This window comes from Trachypithecus francoisi, unplaced genomic scaffold, assembly GCF_009764315.1.
Source record: "Trachypithecus francoisi isolate TF-2019V2 unplaced genomic scaffold, Tfra_2.0 Lachesis_group4, whole genome shotgun sequence".
Taxonomy (NCBI): Eukaryota; Metazoa; Chordata; class Mammalia; order Primates; family Cercopithecidae; genus Trachypithecus; species Trachypithecus francoisi.
Window position 1 is genome coordinate 134,841,957 of NW_022681469.1, and position 19,658 is coordinate 134,861,614.

Here is a 19,658-nt window from a genome sequence, read left to right on the forward strand (position 1 = left end):
TAGGTCTGGTGTGGGGCCTGACAGTGTTTATTTCTAGTACTTTTTGGGGAACTCATGACAAATTCCAATATTCCAGCAGTATTGTAAGGAAGTGCAATATTACTGGGTGGTATGATTATGAAAGTGCTCAATACCTTCATATCTCGGTGTGGCTGCTCATGTTTGAATGGTCTTGTAGGCTTTCCCAAAGTCTTTCCATATACAACACCTAGATCAAATGCTACATCTTTAATGATGTTTTTTGTGACTCCTTTAACCAGGGGATAAAACATTTGCTGTTACTCTTCTCTCTAACTTCTTAGCAATGTGTTTGCCCCTCTTACAATATGTATCACCATGTACCCTACATAAAGTATGCCTGTCTTTCTACCAACACATAATCTCTTTGAAGGTGAGTGTGTTGGTCTCATTCATCTTGCTTCTTCTAATACTTGGTACAAGTGCCTTAGATGCAATACATATTATTGGCCCTGTGCCCAGATACCTTTGAGTCCACTTTTTTACCTCTGTTAAGTCTATCTTCCACCTTTAGCACACTTTGTTCCTAACAACTTGAACTTGTAACATTTTCTGGAGGACTGATCTTGAATTACTGGAGGCATTTCACTCAGACATATGGTAAGCTGGGATTGTCTAGAAGTTTATCTCCACAGCAGTGTTATGCTGCAGAGTGGTGCAGCAGTATGAAGGCCCTGCTTCTTGCCTTGAGGTGGACACACTACAGCTCTCCGCAGGATCAGGCTGAGGCAGCCCCTTCAAATCCTTGTTTGGATTCTTCCCCTTCTCTGTCCTGCTTTCCTTATTCCTTTGACTGATTTCTCCTGGGAGCACTTCCCTAATGAATCATTTGCACACAAACTCTTGTCTCATGGCCTGCTTCAGGAGAACTAGCAGGTGTTGTGTGAATATTTGTAGAATGAATGAATGCTTGAAAAGGAGTGTAGCTTAATAGGAGCGTGGACTCTGTAGCCAGACTGCCCGGGTTTGAATCCCAGTTCTACCACTTAGCAGCCATGTGACTTTGAACAAATTAACCTTTTTGTGTTTCAGCTTTTTTATTCATATACTGAAGTTAAAACAGTACTTTATATGGGGTTGTTATGAGAAGTAAGTAAATTAATACTTTTAAAGCACGTGGAACAGTTTCTGGCACATAATAAGTGGTAGTTAAGTGTTTATAAGAATAAATTTAAAAAATTGCATTGAATAACATTAAAATACACACAAGTAAATGGAAAGACATCTTGTGATTATGGACTGAAAGACTATATTATTCAGATAATTCTACTACTCAAAGTGATCTCCAGATTTAATTCACCCTCTATCAAAAATCCCCTAGCTTTTTTTACAGAAATAGAAAACCCGTCTTAAAGTGACCTCAGATAACCAAAACAATCTTGTAAAAGAACAAAGGTGGAAGACTCACACTTCCAAATTGAAAAATTTACTTCAAAGCTATAAGAATGAAGACAGTATGATCTGCATACGGACAGGCATATATAGACTAATGTAATAGAATTGAGAGCCTGGAAATAAACCTCCACACATGTGGGGTAAGGTGAATTTTAAGCTAGGTGCCAGGACTATTCAATGAGGAAAGGAAATTCTTTTCAACAAAAGTACCAGGAAAACTGGATCTCCACATGCAAAAGCATGAAATGGTATCCTTACCTTAAGATATAAAGCTATAGGCCGGGCGCGGTGGCTCAAGCCTGTAATCCCAGCACTTTGGGAGGCCGAGACGGGCGGATCACGAGGTCAGGAGATCGATACCATCCTGGCTAACACGGTGAAACCCCGTCTCTACTTAAAAATACAAAAAACTAGCCGGGCGACGAGGCGGGCGCCTGTAGTCCCAGCTACTCGGGAGGCTGAGACAGGAGAATGGCGTAAACCCGGGAGGCGGAGCTTGCAGTGAGCTGAGATCTGGCCACTGCACTCCAGCCTGGGTGGCAGAGCAAGACTCCGTCTCAAAAAAAAAAAAAAAAAAAAAAAAAGATATAAAGCTATAAAACTCTTAGAAGAAAATATAGGGGAAAATCTTCATGACATTGGATTTGGCAATGATTTCCTTGATATGACACCAAAAGCACAGGCAACAAAAGAAAAAATAGACAAAATGGTCTTCATCAAAATTAAAAAGTTTTGTACATGAAAAGACACTATCAAGGCTAGGTGTGGTGGCTCACGTCTATAATCCCAGCATTTTGGGATGCCACGGTGGGCAGATCACCTGAAGTCAGGAGTTCGAGACCACCCTGGCCAACATAGTGAAACCCCATTTCTACTAAAAATACAAAAATTAGCTGGGCGTGGTGGCGCGTGCCTGTAGTCCCAGCTACTCAGGAGTCTGAGGCAAGAGAATCACTTGAACCCAGGAAGCAGAGGTTGCAGTGAGCCGAGATCACGCCAGTTGCACTCCAGTCTCGGTGACAGAGTGAGACTCCATCTCAGAAAAAAAAAAGACAGTATCTTGCAAAAGGACAACCCACAGAATGGTAGAAAATATTTGTAAGTTATACATCTGATAAGGGATTAAGAACCAGAATATTTAAAGAACCTCTATCGGTCAAACAACAAACAACCCGGTTAAAAAATGGTGAAAGGTCCTGGAGAGACATTTTTACAAAGAAGATAAACAGATGAAAACAGATCAATCAGCGGATGAAAAGATGCTCAGCATCATTAGTCATTAGGGAAATGCAAATCAAAACACAATGAAATATTACTTCACACTCATTGGGATGGCTATTGAAAACAAAAAAGCAAACCAGAAAGTAAGTTTTGGTGCGGGTATAGAGAAATTGGAACCCTTGTGCAGTGTAGGAATGTAAAATGGTGCAACCTCTGTGAAAAACAGCTTAGTAGTTTCTCCAGAAGTTAAACATAAAATTATTGTGAAATCTATTAATTCCACTCCTGGGAATTACTCCCAGAAGAATTGAAAGCGGGGACTGAGATACTTGCATACCAGTGATCATAGCAATGTTAGTCACAATAGCCCAAAGGTGAAAACAACTCAAGTGTCTGTCAATGGATGATCGGATAAACAAAATGTAGTATACAATAGAATATTAGTTATAAAAAAGGAATGGAATTCTGATATATTTTACAGTGTATGGATGAACTTTGAAACATTATACTAAGTAAAACTTAAGTAGGGACAAAGGACGGATATCATTAGGATTTCCACATATGTGAGGTTCACAGAATCGGCAAAATCATAGAGATTGGAAATAAACTAGATGTTACCAGGCTTCGGGTGGTGGGGTGGGGAGCAGAGTAAGGAGTTATTGTTTAATAGTAAAGAGTTTCTGATAGGCATGAATGAAAGTTCAGGAAATAGTGGTGATCATTGCACAACATTGAGAATGTACTTAGTGCAATTGAATTGCATACTTTACAATGTTAAAATGGCAGGTTTTATGTTATGTATAGTTTACCACAGTTTTATAAAAACATTAATTCTAGTCTTGCATTTTGTTATTCTTGCTCTGCCTCTGGGTCCTCGATATATGCATCACTAATGCTGCTTTTCTCTCTCATGAGGGAAATTCCTGTGAATTGTCTATGAGCATTTAAACAGTGTGCTTGGATCGCTGTGAATTTTTAAACAACCAATTAAGAACAGAGAAAAAAAATCACTATATGTAAACATGAATAAACAAAGGAATAATTAGATTATTTGAAAATTCTTTAGGTTTACTCAGAATTTGCCATAATCCTGTGAATGCAGTGAGTCCAGTTTAATTATTGATACCATAAAGCAGTCTGAACCTAGAGTTTTCTTCAGCTTTATTGCTTATGATTTTATGAAAGCTCTCCACATGGGTCCACTTGGTTTGGGCTTATAGGCAAATTGGTCTCCGGCCAGATGCTCCATCTCCTTGCGTGTCACACCTCTCCACAGGGCTGAAACGTTCCCCTGAAGAGAAACGTTTTAAAAGCCCACAAACTCCAATTTAGCTTTGGCAATCACTGCACTGTGGTGTTTAAGTGTTTTAGACTTAGCAATAAATAATGTTTTAGAACTTCCAATGTCTTATTTGTCGTGCTGTTTGTATCTATAGGTGACAGCCCTGGATACACAGTATATGAAATGTGATAAAGTCACTCAGTGGTTACAATTGTCCTACCTGCCCCATAGCCTCACATTTCCCTCATTTTTATCATAAATGGTGAAATGAAATGAAAAAAAAAGGGGGTGAGAATGTGTATTTGTTTATGAGATTATGTCCCTCAAGGAATTAGTTGATAAGTTTGACTAATATCTATAACATTTCTCTGACACACTTTTGCATCTTTGTTTTCTATACTTATACATTACTATCTTAAAAACTTTTTGGTTTTCATCTGGGAAGCCCAGTACTGTGGATACATGGGATGGAGAACTGACCTTTTTAAGTATATGTCATTTATATGAAATTTCATCAAAGAGAATGCAATAGCAACAAAAGGCCAAATTTGTTTAACAAGAACTTTTGAAACTTTCGCCACTGTCACACTTATTTCAAACAAAACCACTCTAAATCTGTTCTGGAATAAGACAGTGAGTAAAGAGATAATATAGTATGTTAAATTAATGCAAAAGTTTTGGTATCTGGATATGTAATGATATGTTTTAACCTTTTCTATTTTGGATTCAGATCAGGTCTTCTGTTGTGGATCAATGGTTCTTAGGCAAAAGGGTAGTTTGCTATGAATTATCCTATTTAAAATATCTTGTTACTAGTGGTTCTGTTCTTGAAGAGTGTAAATACATCTCCCCACCTCCTGTGCTTGGAGGTAACTGTGGCAAGAAATGAGTGGCCCTAAGCGTATAACTAGCTTTATCACATAAGTATTTAGTCAATGCCCACTGGTTGAAAATCTGATCATTTGGAAAGTGACACACACACGTGCATGCATGCATGCACATATATATACATGCACACGTCATATACACATGCATACATGTTTTCCCTCTACTTTTTGGGTGGAGGGCCTTGCAGAAAATAAAATGTCCAATGGACAGAGAGACAGAAGAAAGAATGCTCGTGGAACAAAAGGCAGCACAGAGATGTAAAACTAGTTTCTCGTTGTTACTTGATTTTTCCACACAAGACAGAATCATTCTTGCCGAGGGTTAACACTATCAGAGCATACTCCCTTATGGCAAACACAGAATTCCTGGAACATCTTTTAGGAATGATGTATCTTAAGGTGAAATCTGATACTCCAAGGGTCTTAGAGTCCTGAGTAGAGATTATACTGATAGAGACAAATTGGTTATTTCCACTCGACCCTCCAAACTTCACTGTTTGGCTTTGTATTGAAAATTGAAATATGTCTTTATTTATTTACTTTCAGTGTAAAACTTGCATGGTAAAAGTTTGTTGATATGCAGTGTATCCCCAGTTGGAAATTACTAGAACTAAGAAAACTAGGAATATTTGTTTTCAAATAGATTTTTAAATTGACCTTGATAGTTTTCAATGTTTCTTAATTAGTGTTTGCAAATCTGCTGATTTTACGAAAAATCTGTTTCTTGCAGTATTAGAGTATATAGCATCATAACAAAATTAGCATTCCATATGTTGTTTTGTTAAACATCCTTGGTGACTTTCTTTAAAATCCTTTGGGAAATGTTTTGAAATTTGTTGAAACAAATATGCAACACTTTAAAATAAATGGCGATTATCACTACATTGTTCTTTCTTAAAAGTATTCCCTGTGTTTGGACTTAGTAGAAATGCTATCACTGAACACATATCCTTCAGAAATTCCTAACGAGTGGGTAAGGCTTGATACAAGCCTTTTTACACAGACTACGAAAAGCAACTTGCTACAGAATTCTAGCAATGCCATGATGCTATGTGAGGTAGATAGATTTTACCCAAGGCTGAGTGGGAAGACCCATGTATAAAACCCTTTACTGGATTTTTTCCTTCTCTAATTGGAACGAGCAAATTCGACTTCCTTTTCCTAAAATCTCATTCAGTTCTCATAAGTAGAAACAGGAATATATTTCATATGAAATTGGAGAACTGGGTTGCATCTCATGGTAGTACCACTCATTTTTAACCACTTACTGAAACCGAGAGTCCTAGCTGTGTCTTCATTTTAGATTTAAGATTTAGTCAACAGATATACTGAACATCTATTATGTGCCAGGCATTGTGCTTAGGGCTAAAGTTACCAACAGGAATAAGACAAACACAGTGGATTCAATAACCCTACATTGAGGGCATCATAACTCAACAGGGGAGATAACTTGAAGCACAGCAGAGCTGTGGGGGGTGGGGGGGTGGTTCACGGATGATTCACCAGAGGTGGAGATGCTTAAGCTGAGTCTTTTTTTTATTATTATAATTTTTGAGACAGAGTCTCACTCTGTCGCCCAGGATGGAGTGTAGTGGCGTGATCCCGGCTCACTGCAACCTCTGCCTCCTGGGTTTAAGTGATTCTCCTGCCTCAGCCTCCCGAGTAGCTGGGATTACAGGTGCATGCCACTACGCCTGGTTAATTTTTGTATTTTTAGTAGAGACGGGGTTTCACCATGTTAATCAGGCTGGTCTTGAACTCCTGATCTCGTGATCGACCGACCTCGGCCTCCCAAAGTGCTGGGATTTCAGGCATGAGCCACCACACCCGGCCTAAGCTGAGTCTTAAAAGGTGAATGCCAGGCCGGGAGCAGTGACTCACGCCTGTAATCCCAGCACTTTAGGAGGCCGAGATGGGTGGATCACAAGGTCAGGAGATCGAGACCATCCTGGCTAACACGGTGAAACCCTGTCTCTACTAAAAATACAAAAAATTACCCGGGCATAGTGGCGGGTGCCTGTAGTCCCAGCTACTTGGGAGGCTGAGGCAGGAGAATGGTGGGAACCCGGGAGGCGGAGCTTGCAGTGAGTCGAGATCCCGCGACTACACTCCAGCCTGGGCAGGGGAGTGAGACTCCGTCTCAAAAAAAAAAAAAAAAAAAAGTGATTGCCAGTTTATCTGGTAGAAAATGCGGGATGGGTCGTTCCATGCTGAGTGACTGAGGTGTAGAGACTGAGGCACTAAGGTGTAAAATGGTGTAGGATGTTGGTGTGATGGCAATTTCTTTAGTGGGGTTCAGGATGGGCCGTAATGTGTAGATCAAATGTATTTGTAAAGGTATACGAGGTGTTTTCTGCTGCGCGAGGAGATTGAGCTTCAATTTGTAGGACTGAGAGACTGAAGAATTTTGATAAGGGACAAATTGATCAATGTGGGAAAGGTGGAGAGACTGAAGACAAAGGTTTTAATTAGGAAACTGTTATACTAGCTTGGGAGATGATGGTAAGGGCCTGACCTAAATCATAACAGTGGGATTTAAAAGGTTCTCCTGTTTAGGTCTGAGAGACAGGAAAAAGGACCAATTTCATGTTAAGGAAAGAAGGGTCAGACAGAAGGAATGATGATGAACTCCAAGGTTTGTGCTATGCACACTGGGTGCACGACCACAGCATCCATTGTTAAGAGAAACGGTAGAGATTTTAAGAGGAAGAAAATGAGTTCTGTTTTGGACATTTTTAATTTGAGGTTACAGTGAAACAGATGGGAAGTATGGATCTTGGCCTTGGCTCTGATAGTTGAAACATTTTATTTCTCTCAGTGGCTTAAGACTTCTACTTTCTGTGAGGGAGGGGTCCAAGGGGTCCAAGGAAGGGAGCGGGATTTAACTCCTGCCCCTCTTCCTCTGTAACAGTGGATCATCACGCACATGCACATGCCCCTGAAGTGCTCTCTCCATGTCCCGTTCTTCTCCCGTGCTTTCTCATCAGCAGGGAGTGGTTGCCCAAAGAGAGGAGCTTGTTGGAGACTCCCCTTTTATCTGTGACTTCCAGTTATTCTGTCCTGTTGTTGCATCTTCATACTTTAAAATTTGTAAAAATTTTAGCTATTTTCTTCTTGCCTGCTTTTATAAGGTAGCTGCCTCTTCTTCCCATGTTCTACCAAAGGTGAAATAGTTCATTCAGATACTGTCTGTTCTTAGAAGGGTTTGACAGTTCTTCAGTATTTGGTTTACATGGTTGCCTTCTGGAAAATGCTAACAAAAAGTCATTATTTGGGCTGGGTGTGGTGGCTCATGCCTGTAATCCCAGCACTTTGAGAGGCTGAGGCAGGAGGATTGCTTGAGCCCAGGAGTTTGAGACCAGCCTGGACAACATAGTGAGACCTTGTCTTTACAAAAATAAAAATAAAAAAGAGAGAAAATAACCAGGCACAGTGTGGTGTGCCCCTATATTCCCAAGTACTTGGAAGGCTGAGGTGGGAGGATCACTTGAGCCTGGGAGATCAAGGCTGCAATGAACCGTGATTGTGCCACTGCATTCCAGTCTGGATGACAGAGCAATACTGTCTCAAATAATAATAATAATAATAATAATAATAATAATGAAAAGGAGGCAAGAGCCTCTTATGGCTTTCTGCAATCCAAGTGAAAGCAATACTCTGTGAATGAATTTTTATAATTAAACACTAGCAATTATTTTAGAATATGATCTGAAAGGCCTACTTGTGTATAGCTGCTGGCAAGTAGAGCCTACAAAAAGTTGTCCCCCAGAGATGCCAAGGAGACAAACACAGATATCGGTCCTTAAAAGTCCACAGAACAATGAGTGGGATATGTATATATAGAGAAAAAAAAAATCTAGAAGTAAACATACCAAAATGTTTCTTATCTTTGGGTTGTTGAATTGTAAGTGATTTATTTGATAAAAATATGCAATGTCTTGGCCAGGCATGGTGGCTCACACCTATAATCCCAGCACTTTGGGAGGCCGAGGCAGGTGGATGGATCATGAGGTCAGGATATCGAACCGTCCTGGCTAACACAGTGAATCCCCGCCTCTACTAAAAGAAAAATACAAAAAAAATTAGCCGGGCGTGGTAGCAGACATCTGTAGTCCCAGCTACTTGGGAGGCTGAGGCAGGAGAATGGCGTGAACCCGGGAGGTGCAGTTTGCTATGAGCCAAGATCGCGCCACTGCAGTCCAGCCTGGGCAACAGAGCAAGTCTCCGTCTCAAAAAAAAAAAAATGCAACGTCTCAAACAGTAAGCCTATCAACTTTTATAATCCAACCACAGTCATTTCATAATAAAATAATAATTATATCTGTAGGGTAGAGGAAAGGAATGTACTTGAAATTGCTCTTTGTAAGAGTTAATTTCAATTTATTCTGCTTACACGCCCTGTGATAAGTCAGAATCTCTATTTCTTTGCCTACTGGAGATATGTGTGTCTCATTTGATATCTTGACAATGAAGAAAATTGCATAACTTAGAAAGGGCTGAATATTACGGAGCCATGGGACCCGGGTCAATGATAGTCGTAATGTGACTGTCTTTTAGGAGGGGCTTGGCCTAACTTCTTGTACCTGCTGATAGAAGGAATCAGACCTCCCTAATGGCAACTTTCCCTTTCTGCTAGTGAACTGGGCACTCTAAGAGATGTATTTATTACTTCAGAGCAGGCTTTTGTATACTGAGAATGAAGACAAGTTTTCTGTCTCCAAAATGCCCAATATTATCCTAGTCTAGGTAAAAAGCACTTGCTAACCATGTTCTCATGTAAGTAGCTCCAGATCCAATTTCCTGTACCCCAGGAAGAATGGTAATCCAGGACTGATAACCACATCCTTCAACTAGAGAAACTGGATTCTGAAAAAGTACTGTAGATACTAAAAATATGTTGTGGATGTGGGCAGTTGTTATTACCAGGATTGGATTTAAGGGACAGTTGAAAAATAGGCAGAATTCAGCATTATTTTCTTCTCATTTTAGTAGCATTCTCGCAAGTTTTTACCATTACCCATGCCTTCTTGAGAATCAAATGGAAAACTTTCCCCCTATGTCTCTTTTTGTCCAGACGCTTAAGGAACCCCCTTTCTGTTGATAGTTATATTGGCCAGATCTGTTAGTCAACTAATTTATGGAACACACTGATGACTTGAAGTGGCTAAATTATTATACTGCTCAGGTATGTTTTGCAAAGTAAAGGGAATATGGCTTTGATTAATGGAATAAAGGTCTAACGGTAGATATGTTTCTGCTGGGGCATAGGCTATCACCATCATTTCTTATATTAATTCATCTTTTCTTTCATTCAACAAATCTTTATTGCACATCATTTATATGCAGGTACTGTTTTCAGCATTGTGCTTTACTTTAGATGGAAACCCTATTCATTGGACTACCCTAGTCATTGAACGCCATGATTACCATGACCCTGTTCTGCTCAAATCCTCTGATGTCTTTCTATCATGATCAGCATGAATTCTAGGGGTGGAATGATCTGGTCCCATTTACCTCTATTGTCTTATTTCCTATCTCTATCCAACCTTCTTTTTCTGCTTCAGCCCCACTGACCCCTTTGATGTTCTCTAGCACACTAAGCAAGCTCACACTTTGGCATTCTAGTATTTCCTGTTATATCTATATGGAATATTCTTTTTACAGACATCCTTGGGGCTTACTGCCTCATTTTATGTAGGACTCTGCTCAAACGTCACCTCAGCAGAGAGGTTTCTCTTGATCACTCTCTTTCCTTGCTTAATTTTCTTCGTAGTGATCAACACCTGGCATATCTCTCTCTCTCTCTCACACACACACACACACACACGAGTATAAACTTCATAAAGTCAGGTGTTCCTGGCCATAATATATACTCAGTGAATATGTGTGTTTGTTGAATGACTCTGCTTCTCATGGAGCATCTACAATGTAGTCTTCTTAATCTTGAGTTCTTATGTTCTCCCCAGCACATAACCAAGTAAACAGAGACAAAATATCATTACCACACCAAAAATAATAATTAAGGAGATTCAATCATATGTTCCAAGTGCTTAACACAGATACAATTAATATTATATCTACACATTCCTTCCCTCGGATGGGCCCTGTTTTCAGGACATTTGGCCGTCGTGACTCTGGTATGGCTCTGCTGTTATTTTTACATGGTGTTAATGTGTTCCTGACATATTTCAGAGACCAGGCTTGTCATTTACTTTGAGGGGTCCCATGAATTTCTCTCTTACACTTTTCAAATGAAATTTCAGAATTGAGTCAAATTTATTGTTTCAATCAAAATGGATTTGAATTACAGATGTCTGATCCCTTAAAAACAGAGCTAAAAAAGGAAAGCTTCCATCAACTTCAGTTCTTCTTTGCTTGTCTGCTACAAACCAGAACCAAGGACTTTCTATGAGACCTTAAAAATCTTTATTATGTTAAAAACATCATGCATATTAAGCTAAATGCATTATATTTGCTTATATTTTAAGGTTTGCTTCATCGAGGAAGTGGTATAACCCATGAGCAGATTGTGGATGCTTTCTCAAAATGTGATTATTGCTCATAAAAGCTGTTTTAATTGAAAATTTTATTCCATGGAAAGCCTATAGCAATCTTAGATGCACATACCTATATTTATATCTATAATTTATTTTTAAAGATTCCCTATACAACACTATTTTGAAATTACTAAAGCGGTTTTCCTTCCTTTTTGTTATTCATCTGGGTAACTTAAAAAAATATTGCTGTTATGTTCAACTGTTGGCACTGTTGCAGGCAACTAAAAGCTTAAGAAAATTATTCCCTCGCCTGTCCCCCCCAAGCCACATCTAAAAAGGTCACGAAAGGAAACACACAATTCAAATAATCTCCATGCTGTATCTGAGATTAACTTGGACACAGATGTTTTAACTTACAGTTTGATCTGGTGTAATATATACATTTAACAAAATCCTGTTTTGTATTGCTTCTATAAACACTGACGTTTGATAAAAGTGTATTGATTTTTCTGCTATTTAAGAGCTTTTGAACCAGTGCTTAAAGCAGATTTTCTCCAAGGCCTAAATTAACTCTTTCAGCCTTTGACTATGGTTTCCATGTAGGGATTTGTGTGTGCATTAAAAGTATGTATTTGTTTATACTGGAAATGCATTCGAATGGCAAACCATTTTGTGGTCTGCAGTATTTTACTCAGTAGGGATAATCGTTAGACTTTGTTCTTGATTTTTTTTCTTAGGAGTTTAAATGATTCAACACTATTCATTACCACTCATTTTGGAACTACGCTGTAATCATTATAGGCCTAGATATTATCTGAAAAGTTACTGAATAGGGGATTTCTCCTAGCACTCTGGGCATTTCAATGTGGACATCATCCTTCCTCCTCTCCGTCCTCTGGTCTTTTCTCCAACTTTAATGTGAGGGCTCTTGAGAAAGTGGGAACATCCATCCAGTTTAAGTCTGTCTTGCTTTCAGAGTTGTTCTCACACTCTCTTCTTTGTTGGCCAACATTCTAACGTGTCACAAGTTTCTTTTCTTACTTTGTGTGGGAGCACAGAGCCACACAATTGCAAGTAGACTTCTCTAAGTAAACTGTGTCTTCAGACTAGGTAACTCCTGGGGAAAAACGTCCAAATTTAAAATAGCAAAAGAAATTTCAAATTCAGCAACACCACAACCTTTGAAGCTACAGAAGATTGCTGTTATGTAGAATCTCTTATGATGGCATACAAAGAAAGACTGTAAGTTATGTAAGACACTAGCTTATATGAGGGCTTATTAGACTTCGTCATTTTCAAAAGTCTTCAAATGAATGATTCCATTTGAGTCTCAGTATAACTTGGGTATTTTATTAGATATTTCCATTTTGCAAATGATGACCTCATATCTGAGAAAGGATTAAGTGGTAGAGGCAAGAACCTAAATTCTGCATTTCTTTTCTTTTACCAGCCAGAAAGATCATGTCTCTCTGGATATAATGGAGAAGTAAAAAATTTGATTCAGTGGAAAGTTAGTCAAATGTCTATTTTGTGATGCTGTACCACATTTCTTAATTTTTAAATTCATCATTTAGGTATATAGTAAGCATAACCTATAACATTGATAAGAATATTTCTTTATCAGTGATAAACACCCACACCCCCCTCAAGAACAGGGGACAAAAACAGATGGGAAACTCCAAACTAGAAACCTATAAAGTTTTATACAAAGGACTGTTACCTTAAGATCTTTCTCAAACAAAACTTTAGAAGATGAAAACTGTTTGAGTGATTGCTATAAAAAAACAACTTTCAGAAGAGTTTGCTCCTCAGCTCCCAGATTTTTCCTCTTTCCTGGGACAGAGCTTCCAAATATAAATGGGCACCATTGTCGTCGTTGGCGGTGACATGGCCTGTGCAGAGCATGGACATGAAGCATGGCTTGTCCAGATATCTTGCTGGAAAATGACATTGTGATGATGCTATGGCTCTTGGGAAACCCGGGACATAGCTCAAGTGAAGTTAATATTTATTATTAGAAAGAATGATGGAGATGCTTTACGTATTTTTGTAGAGATTTTATTTAATTTACATTTTATAAAAGAAAAATATCTTCCTTTCGCCAAAAGCAGTTAATAAGTTCCTTTGTGAGAATTAGGAGCAACAATGAAGCTAAGAGGGCAGCCTCCCTCTAAAGGATTTGGATTTGAATCCTGGCTCTGCTATTTCCTAGCTGTGTGACCTTGGGGAAGTTCATTATCCTTTTTGAGCTTTGGTTTTCTCATCTGCAAATCATAAATAATAACACCTACCTTTAAGGATTGTTTCAAAGGTTGTAGATAATACATGCATTGGCCCAAGGTAACTTTTTAAAAATCAGGTACTCAGTTCATGTGAGGAATGGGACTTTGGATCATTAAGAGCCTCATTGCACATATATTCTGCCAAGGACTTGTAAGTCCATTGCTTGAAATACGAATTAAGGGGGATGAGATAGAGGGGCAGGGATTTTAGATCTTCAGAAGATGAATCTAAATGTAGGATGTAGGTGATCCTAGGGACACACTTAAGTCTCTCCTTTCCCTCCAGTGGTTACCGAACCCTTGGCCAAGGCACTGCTTCCCTGATCAGTAATGTGTGAAATGTCATCCTTTCACTCAATATCTCTTCCCATGTGTCTTTGAGTTATATCTACTCATTTTACCCACCAAACTTGCTTTTATTATCTTCATCTTTGTAGAGCCAGCACATCTCTGCAGGAACTAGCTGAATCTGATTCTGCTTCTCACATCCCTGACAAAACTGTCAGCTTCATTTCCATCACAAAATCTTGGTAGCTCTTAAGGGTGTCAGAGCTCAATGTTTCCCATTCCAGGTTGAATTGGCACACCTGGGGCAAAGAGGCACTTCCTTAAGACTTGAGAAGTGAGCAACTTGGACTGACAGATCATTGAGAAATACAAATGTGGGTTTAAATTTCTGCTGTAAAATAGGAATTGTCTCAATGTGGAAGGATTATAAAAAAATAAACTTTGACTTAACTCATTGATTGTTGAGAGTTACAGTATAAAAAGCAATTAGACTGTCTGTTCCCTTTGAACTGTGGTCTATTCTGATGATAATCATTGCATTAAAACCCTTTTAATCTTGTTAAGCCTTCGATTCTGATCTAAATGATAAAGTTGATTTTTTAAAATTAACTGATTGGAAAAATTGTTAGGCAAAAATTTATGTGATTATTCTTTCACCAATCATGAAGTGTGGTATCCAAAGTTGATGATATGTAGCTTGCTACCATAAAAAGGAAGGCTGCATTAGTCACATTGTTATAAAATCTTGCCTTCAAATAAAAGAAAATGAGAGTTTCAAGAGAAATTACTATGTTAGGGAAGTAGCTCAGTGGTGATTGCATTATATTTTCAAAAATAAGAACTTTTTTAGTTACCTGAAGTTGCTACTCTTATTTTTTCTAAGACAGACTTATTTTAAACATTTTTGGTAGACATATTATAAGAATTTTTCTCTTTGCTTGTTAGTGAGAATATACTAAAGATTACTTTTCCTGAAGGACACAGGATTAACATATTTTTTCATTTATTTATTCAAATAATATTTGCTGAGCGCTCATACCCTAACAGTTACTGTATAAAGGGAGTCTTAAAGAAAAAAGGCCCAGCCATGTCAAGAATGGGGAGAATGGAGTTCCCAGCAGGGAGAACAGCATGAGCTGTCCCTGAGGTGGGAAAGCACTTGGCAAGTTCTGTGGAACTGAAGAACAGTGTGGTTAGAGCTTAATGTGAGACAAGGAGAATGGAACAAGAAGAGACTAGAATGCAGTTAAACGTGGAGGGACTGTTAACGTGCGTGGAGCGATTGCCCTTAAACATCACCAGGCTGCTGCACATTTTCTGACACACTTGATGTATTTATTTTGTGATGTTTCTGATATCTTTTCCTTCATTGTTGTTAATTCTTTGACTTTGCAGCAATTGTAAAATCTGAGTCTAGTAGTGTTTCCTTTTTTTCTTTCTAAAAGTCTTCTGTTGGGCTGGAGAATCAGATAACTAGCCTAATTAGGATTATGTCTAAACTAAGAGTAAAACAGCAATGAGTTTGCAACAGGTACACTCTCCTCTGGGCAAAAACTTAAGGCTTTTTTTTTTTTTTTTTTTTGAGATGGAGCTTCGCTCTGTTGCCCAGGCTGCAGTGCAGTGGCGCGATCTTGGCTTACTGCAACCTCTGCCTCCAGGATTCAAGTGATTCTCCTGCCTCAGCCTTCCGAGTAGCTCGGATTACAGATGCCTGCCACAATACCAGGCTAAAAAGCTGTAGGCTTTTATAAATGTACCACTTTCTTTCTGGGCCTCAGTTTCCTTATCTGTAAAAGCAGGTTACTGATCAAAATACCACGTAAAGGCCCTTTCAATTTGTAATTTGACTCACAATAAAAGATCTTTAAAACATATTGCTTTTTATTATGCTTTGCATAGCTAAGCTTGCCCTTGCCACATTTTAATTACCTGCAAGGATTAACTGCTTTTTAAAATAACAGCATCCCCAAAGCATTAATATTGACCAAAATAAAGTAAAAAATTAAAGTGTTGAGAATTACTGTATAAATGAAATTAATAGTTAATTATAGATCACTTATTCTGTTACTTTTTTTCTTTATTTGACTGTGAAATTTATTGTGAGAAAATGTGAACTCAAGTGCAAATTAGTTTTGAGCTCCATGTCTAATCATTTCTAAATTTGCTAAATGCATGTCATTGTTTTCCTATTTCAAAATTTCAAATTCTATACTTTCTGTACACAGAAGTGTTACAATTATTCATGCACACACAAATATTATCTCTTTTTTTAACCAATTCTTTTTTTAATTCTTAAATTCTTGACATTACAGAACTAAACTGAAATTTATTAACATTCCACTCTTACATTTCTTATCGACAAACAGAAATAAAATTCATGAGCCAAAAAACCCAAAACAAAACTAAAAACAGGGAAAAGCTTATAAAACTAAATATGGATCCCAGCATTAACAGCTGAACAGAGAATGTGATTTTTAAACTCTTAGTGGATGATAAAGTTGTGTAGAAACTGAACACTTACAAATTATTTAAAACCTGGAATCACTGACCAGAAATTACACAGTTGGATCATGGGAAAACAGCAGAAAGGGGTTATTGAGGGAACTTACACTGTTGTAGCTGCACCCCATGCCCTTCTCAGAGGAAAGCCTGGCATTGATTAGATACTGGGCCAGACTAATACTGGCAGCAGAGCCAGTGATAGTAACCTGCCTACCAGAGGAGCCTTCCACTGGGTTGGCAATTTTAATCTGGGCCCCGGACATCTGGCGGATCTCATTAATTTTGGCGCCTTGGCACCCGATTATGCAGCCAATTAAGTTATTTGGAATGGTGAGTTCATGGGTGGTTTGAGTAGATGCATCCAAACTTGCCCAATAGCCTTTCACCTCTGGAGAGCTGGAGTCAATTCCGGCGAATCCGGTCCCGCCATGCATCATGGCAAAGTGAGACTGTTGTCTTGCCACCTGGTTCAGCTTGGCCAGATCGAGCGGAGAAATGGTGTGTTGTCCTTGAATCGAGTAGGCATCTAGAGGTGGTCCCTCCAGGTCATGGGTGGCATGGGGGTAGCCCGCAGCGTCGCTGCACCGATCTTGGCCGCCCGCGCAGATGACTGGGGAGCTGGCCGGCATGGGCTGGTACGGAATGGTCATGACTCTCCGTTGCGGAGACTGGGAGAGCGTCTCCAGCATGACCAGGCAGATTTGCTTGACACACTCGGTGACAGACTGCGGCACGCCAGCGATGGTGATGGCCCGCTCGGTGGAGTTGGGCAGCATATCCCCCGCCACCTGGACCTGCGCCCCCGTACTCTCGCGGATCTCTTTGATCTTACACCCGCCTTTCCCAATCAGGGAGCCGCACTGGGTGGCCGGCACCACCAGCCTCAGGGTGACCGGGGGCCTGCTGGCCGCGGTGCTGTTGGTCATGGAGCTGTTGATATCTTCCTCCAGCTTGTCAATGATCATAGCGAAAGCCTTAAAGATGGCATTGGTGGGGCCGGTCAGAGTGATGATTCTCTCTGGACAATTCCCCTCCGAGATGTTGATCCGCGCGCCACTCTCCTCGCGGATCCTCTTAACCGACTCCCCTTTCTTCCCAATGATGCTTCCTACTTCCTTTCCGTGCATAAGAAGCCGAATGGTGAGAGTCACATTTAGTCCACTTTCAGTCACACCGGCATCCATGGCGAGCGGCGGGCGGCGTTCGGGGGAGTTGGGCTCGTTACGTGGTCAAGTCTTTCGCGACTGGCGTGGGGAGGGGAGGTGTAGGCCCAAAACTAAACGTTACGCGCCGTAAGTGACCGTTGCTGGGGAGTGCGTGGGAGGAAGGTGACTGTGAGGAAGGTGTGTGTCCACCAAGCACTTGGATTCAGCTCCTTCTTTTCCAACATGGAAGAAACTTACACTGACTCCCTGGACCCTGAGAAGCTATTGCAATGCCCCTATGACAAAAACCATCAAATCAGGGCTTGCAGGTTTCCTTATCATCAAGTGCAGAAAGAATCATCCTGATGTTGCAAGCAAATTGGCTACTTGTCCCTTCAATGCTCACCACCAGGTTCCTCGAGTTGAAATTAGCCATCATATCTCAAGCTGTGATGACAGAAGTTGTATTGAGCAAGATGTTGTCAACCAAACCAGGAGCCTTAGACAAGAGACTCTGGCTGAGAGCACTTGGCAGTGCCCTCCTTGTGATGAAGACTGGGATAAAGATTTGTGGGAACAGACCAGTACCCCATTTGTCTGGGGCACAACTCACTACTCTGACAATAACAGCCCTGCAAGCAATATAGTTACGGAACATAATAACAACCTGGCTTCAGGCATGCGAGTTCCCAAATCTCTGCCGTATGTTTTGCCATGGAAAAACAATGGAAATGCACAGTAACTGAATACCTATTTCATCAAATGCCAGACCCTAAAAGACTCTTGCTTCTTCCTGCTACCAGTGGGTTCTTCATTTTCCTCCTAATCTAGTTATAGAATGATAAACTGTCTGTGACTTTCCAAACTGACAAGCACATTTTTCCCTCCCCTCCTCCACTTGAATCCTCATTTGATGCAAGTACCCTCATACTCAGAAGCTTCCAAATAAACCTTTGATACAGAAAAAAAAAAAAAAAATTATCTCTTAAGGGAGAAGCTGTTGCTTCTGTTTTCCTGTCAACTACAGCATTTGACATACTATTTTGAGCAAAATAAATGCTCAATAAAATGTTTTTTGAATGAACACATCAATGAAAAAAATTCATTGGCTTGAATCTGACTTAAATATTTGCTAAATGGATCAAGCACCACCACTAAGCTACTTTTCTGCTTCAGAAAAGCTTTTATCAGGCACCAGTTACTTAAAAATAAAGTGTGAATCTGTGGTATTCTTAAATTCTTTGGGATTATGTAGGAATGTGTAAAATGATGTTCAGGTGTCTCCGGAAAAAAGGGTTAGTAAGCAACACTTACATACAAATTAAATTGTTTCAGACAGTGGTCAACCTCAGCAGAGTATTTGCAAAATAGCAATCAAGTGACTGCTCTCATTTGCTTTGGGAGTCAGAAGCTGTCCACTTACCTCCAAACCTCACTCCTCACTAATTGCAGGGATGAACGAGTGGAAGGCAGGGCGTTGGATGAGTGCTGACAGCTGTCCCAAATGTGGCATCTTGTTTCCTGCGGGCCCAGGTCTGCTTAGCATTACACAGTGCTTAGCTTTGTTCAGGATGTGGTCAGTGTTTGCTGGGAGGTGTATGAGACACTGGCTTTCCAGGAGGAAAGCTCCTGGAAATTTACACCAGGCATGCAAATTTCAGGGTAGAAAATTGGCTGTAAAAATTCAGGGGGAAGAAAGAAAATTTATTGATGTGGCAGCAAGGAAAATATTTCTTTTGCCTCCCCAAGGAAAAGAAATTCCGCAGGGCTTAGAGTTTGTATTTAAAAGAGATAAATTCATTCCTAGAAATATTTTGGTATCACTGGCTCTCAGGTGGCTCAAGTTCCATTCATTGGTGGTCAGAGCTTTCTGGGATCTAAGGAAGGAGAGGTGAGGAGTTGGAGGGGAGGACCTTACATGTAAGGAGAGCACGTGCCGTGTGATATAACAATCCCTGAGCCCCCCAGCAAGTAGTGGAAATTATGTATTAGATTAATCTGTGTCTAACTTTAATGAGGATTGTCTTCAGTTTAAAAAGCGAAGGTGGAAAAAAGCATCTGGGGAAAATCCCTCATGCCTCTGGAATAAATTTATGATGTTAATCTCATATTATCCTAATGTTTAAAGTATTAAACTTTTT

The 19,658-nt window shown here is 39.8% G+C and overlaps 3 protein-coding genes across 5 annotated transcripts in view; 2 read left to right on the forward strand and 1 right to left on the reverse strand.

Annotated features, from left to right (window-relative positions):
- SUGCT (succinyl-CoA:glutarate-CoA transferase) overlaps nucleotides 1-19,658 on the forward strand; it is a 738,264-nt gene that overhangs the window by 415,872 nt on the left and 302,734 nt on the right. The window lies entirely within an intron of this gene.
- Nucleotides 16,135-17,645, reverse strand: LOC117073199 (poly(rC)-binding protein 1-like). The gene has a single exon (XM_033193768.1). The coding sequence runs from the start codon at nucleotides 17,554-17,556 to the stop codon at nucleotides 16,426-16,428; it is 1,131 nt and encodes a 376-aa protein (XP_033049659.1). The 5' UTR covers nucleotides 17,557-17,645; the 3' UTR covers nucleotides 16,135-16,425.
- Nucleotides 17,643-18,482, forward strand: LOC117073202 (gametocyte-specific factor 1-like). Its single transcript, XM_033193771.1, is given in 2 exon segments — nucleotides 17,643-17,858; nucleotides 17,860-18,482. Coding segments are annotated over 2 exon segments (498 nt in total). The 5' UTR covers nucleotides 17,643-17,760; the 3' UTR covers nucleotides 18,260-18,482.

Coding starts and splice junctions, on each gene's coding strand:
- LOC117073199 (XM_033193768.1), bottom strand. CDS start 17,556: ATGGATGCCGGTGTGACTGAAAGTGGACTAAATGTGACTCTCACCATT.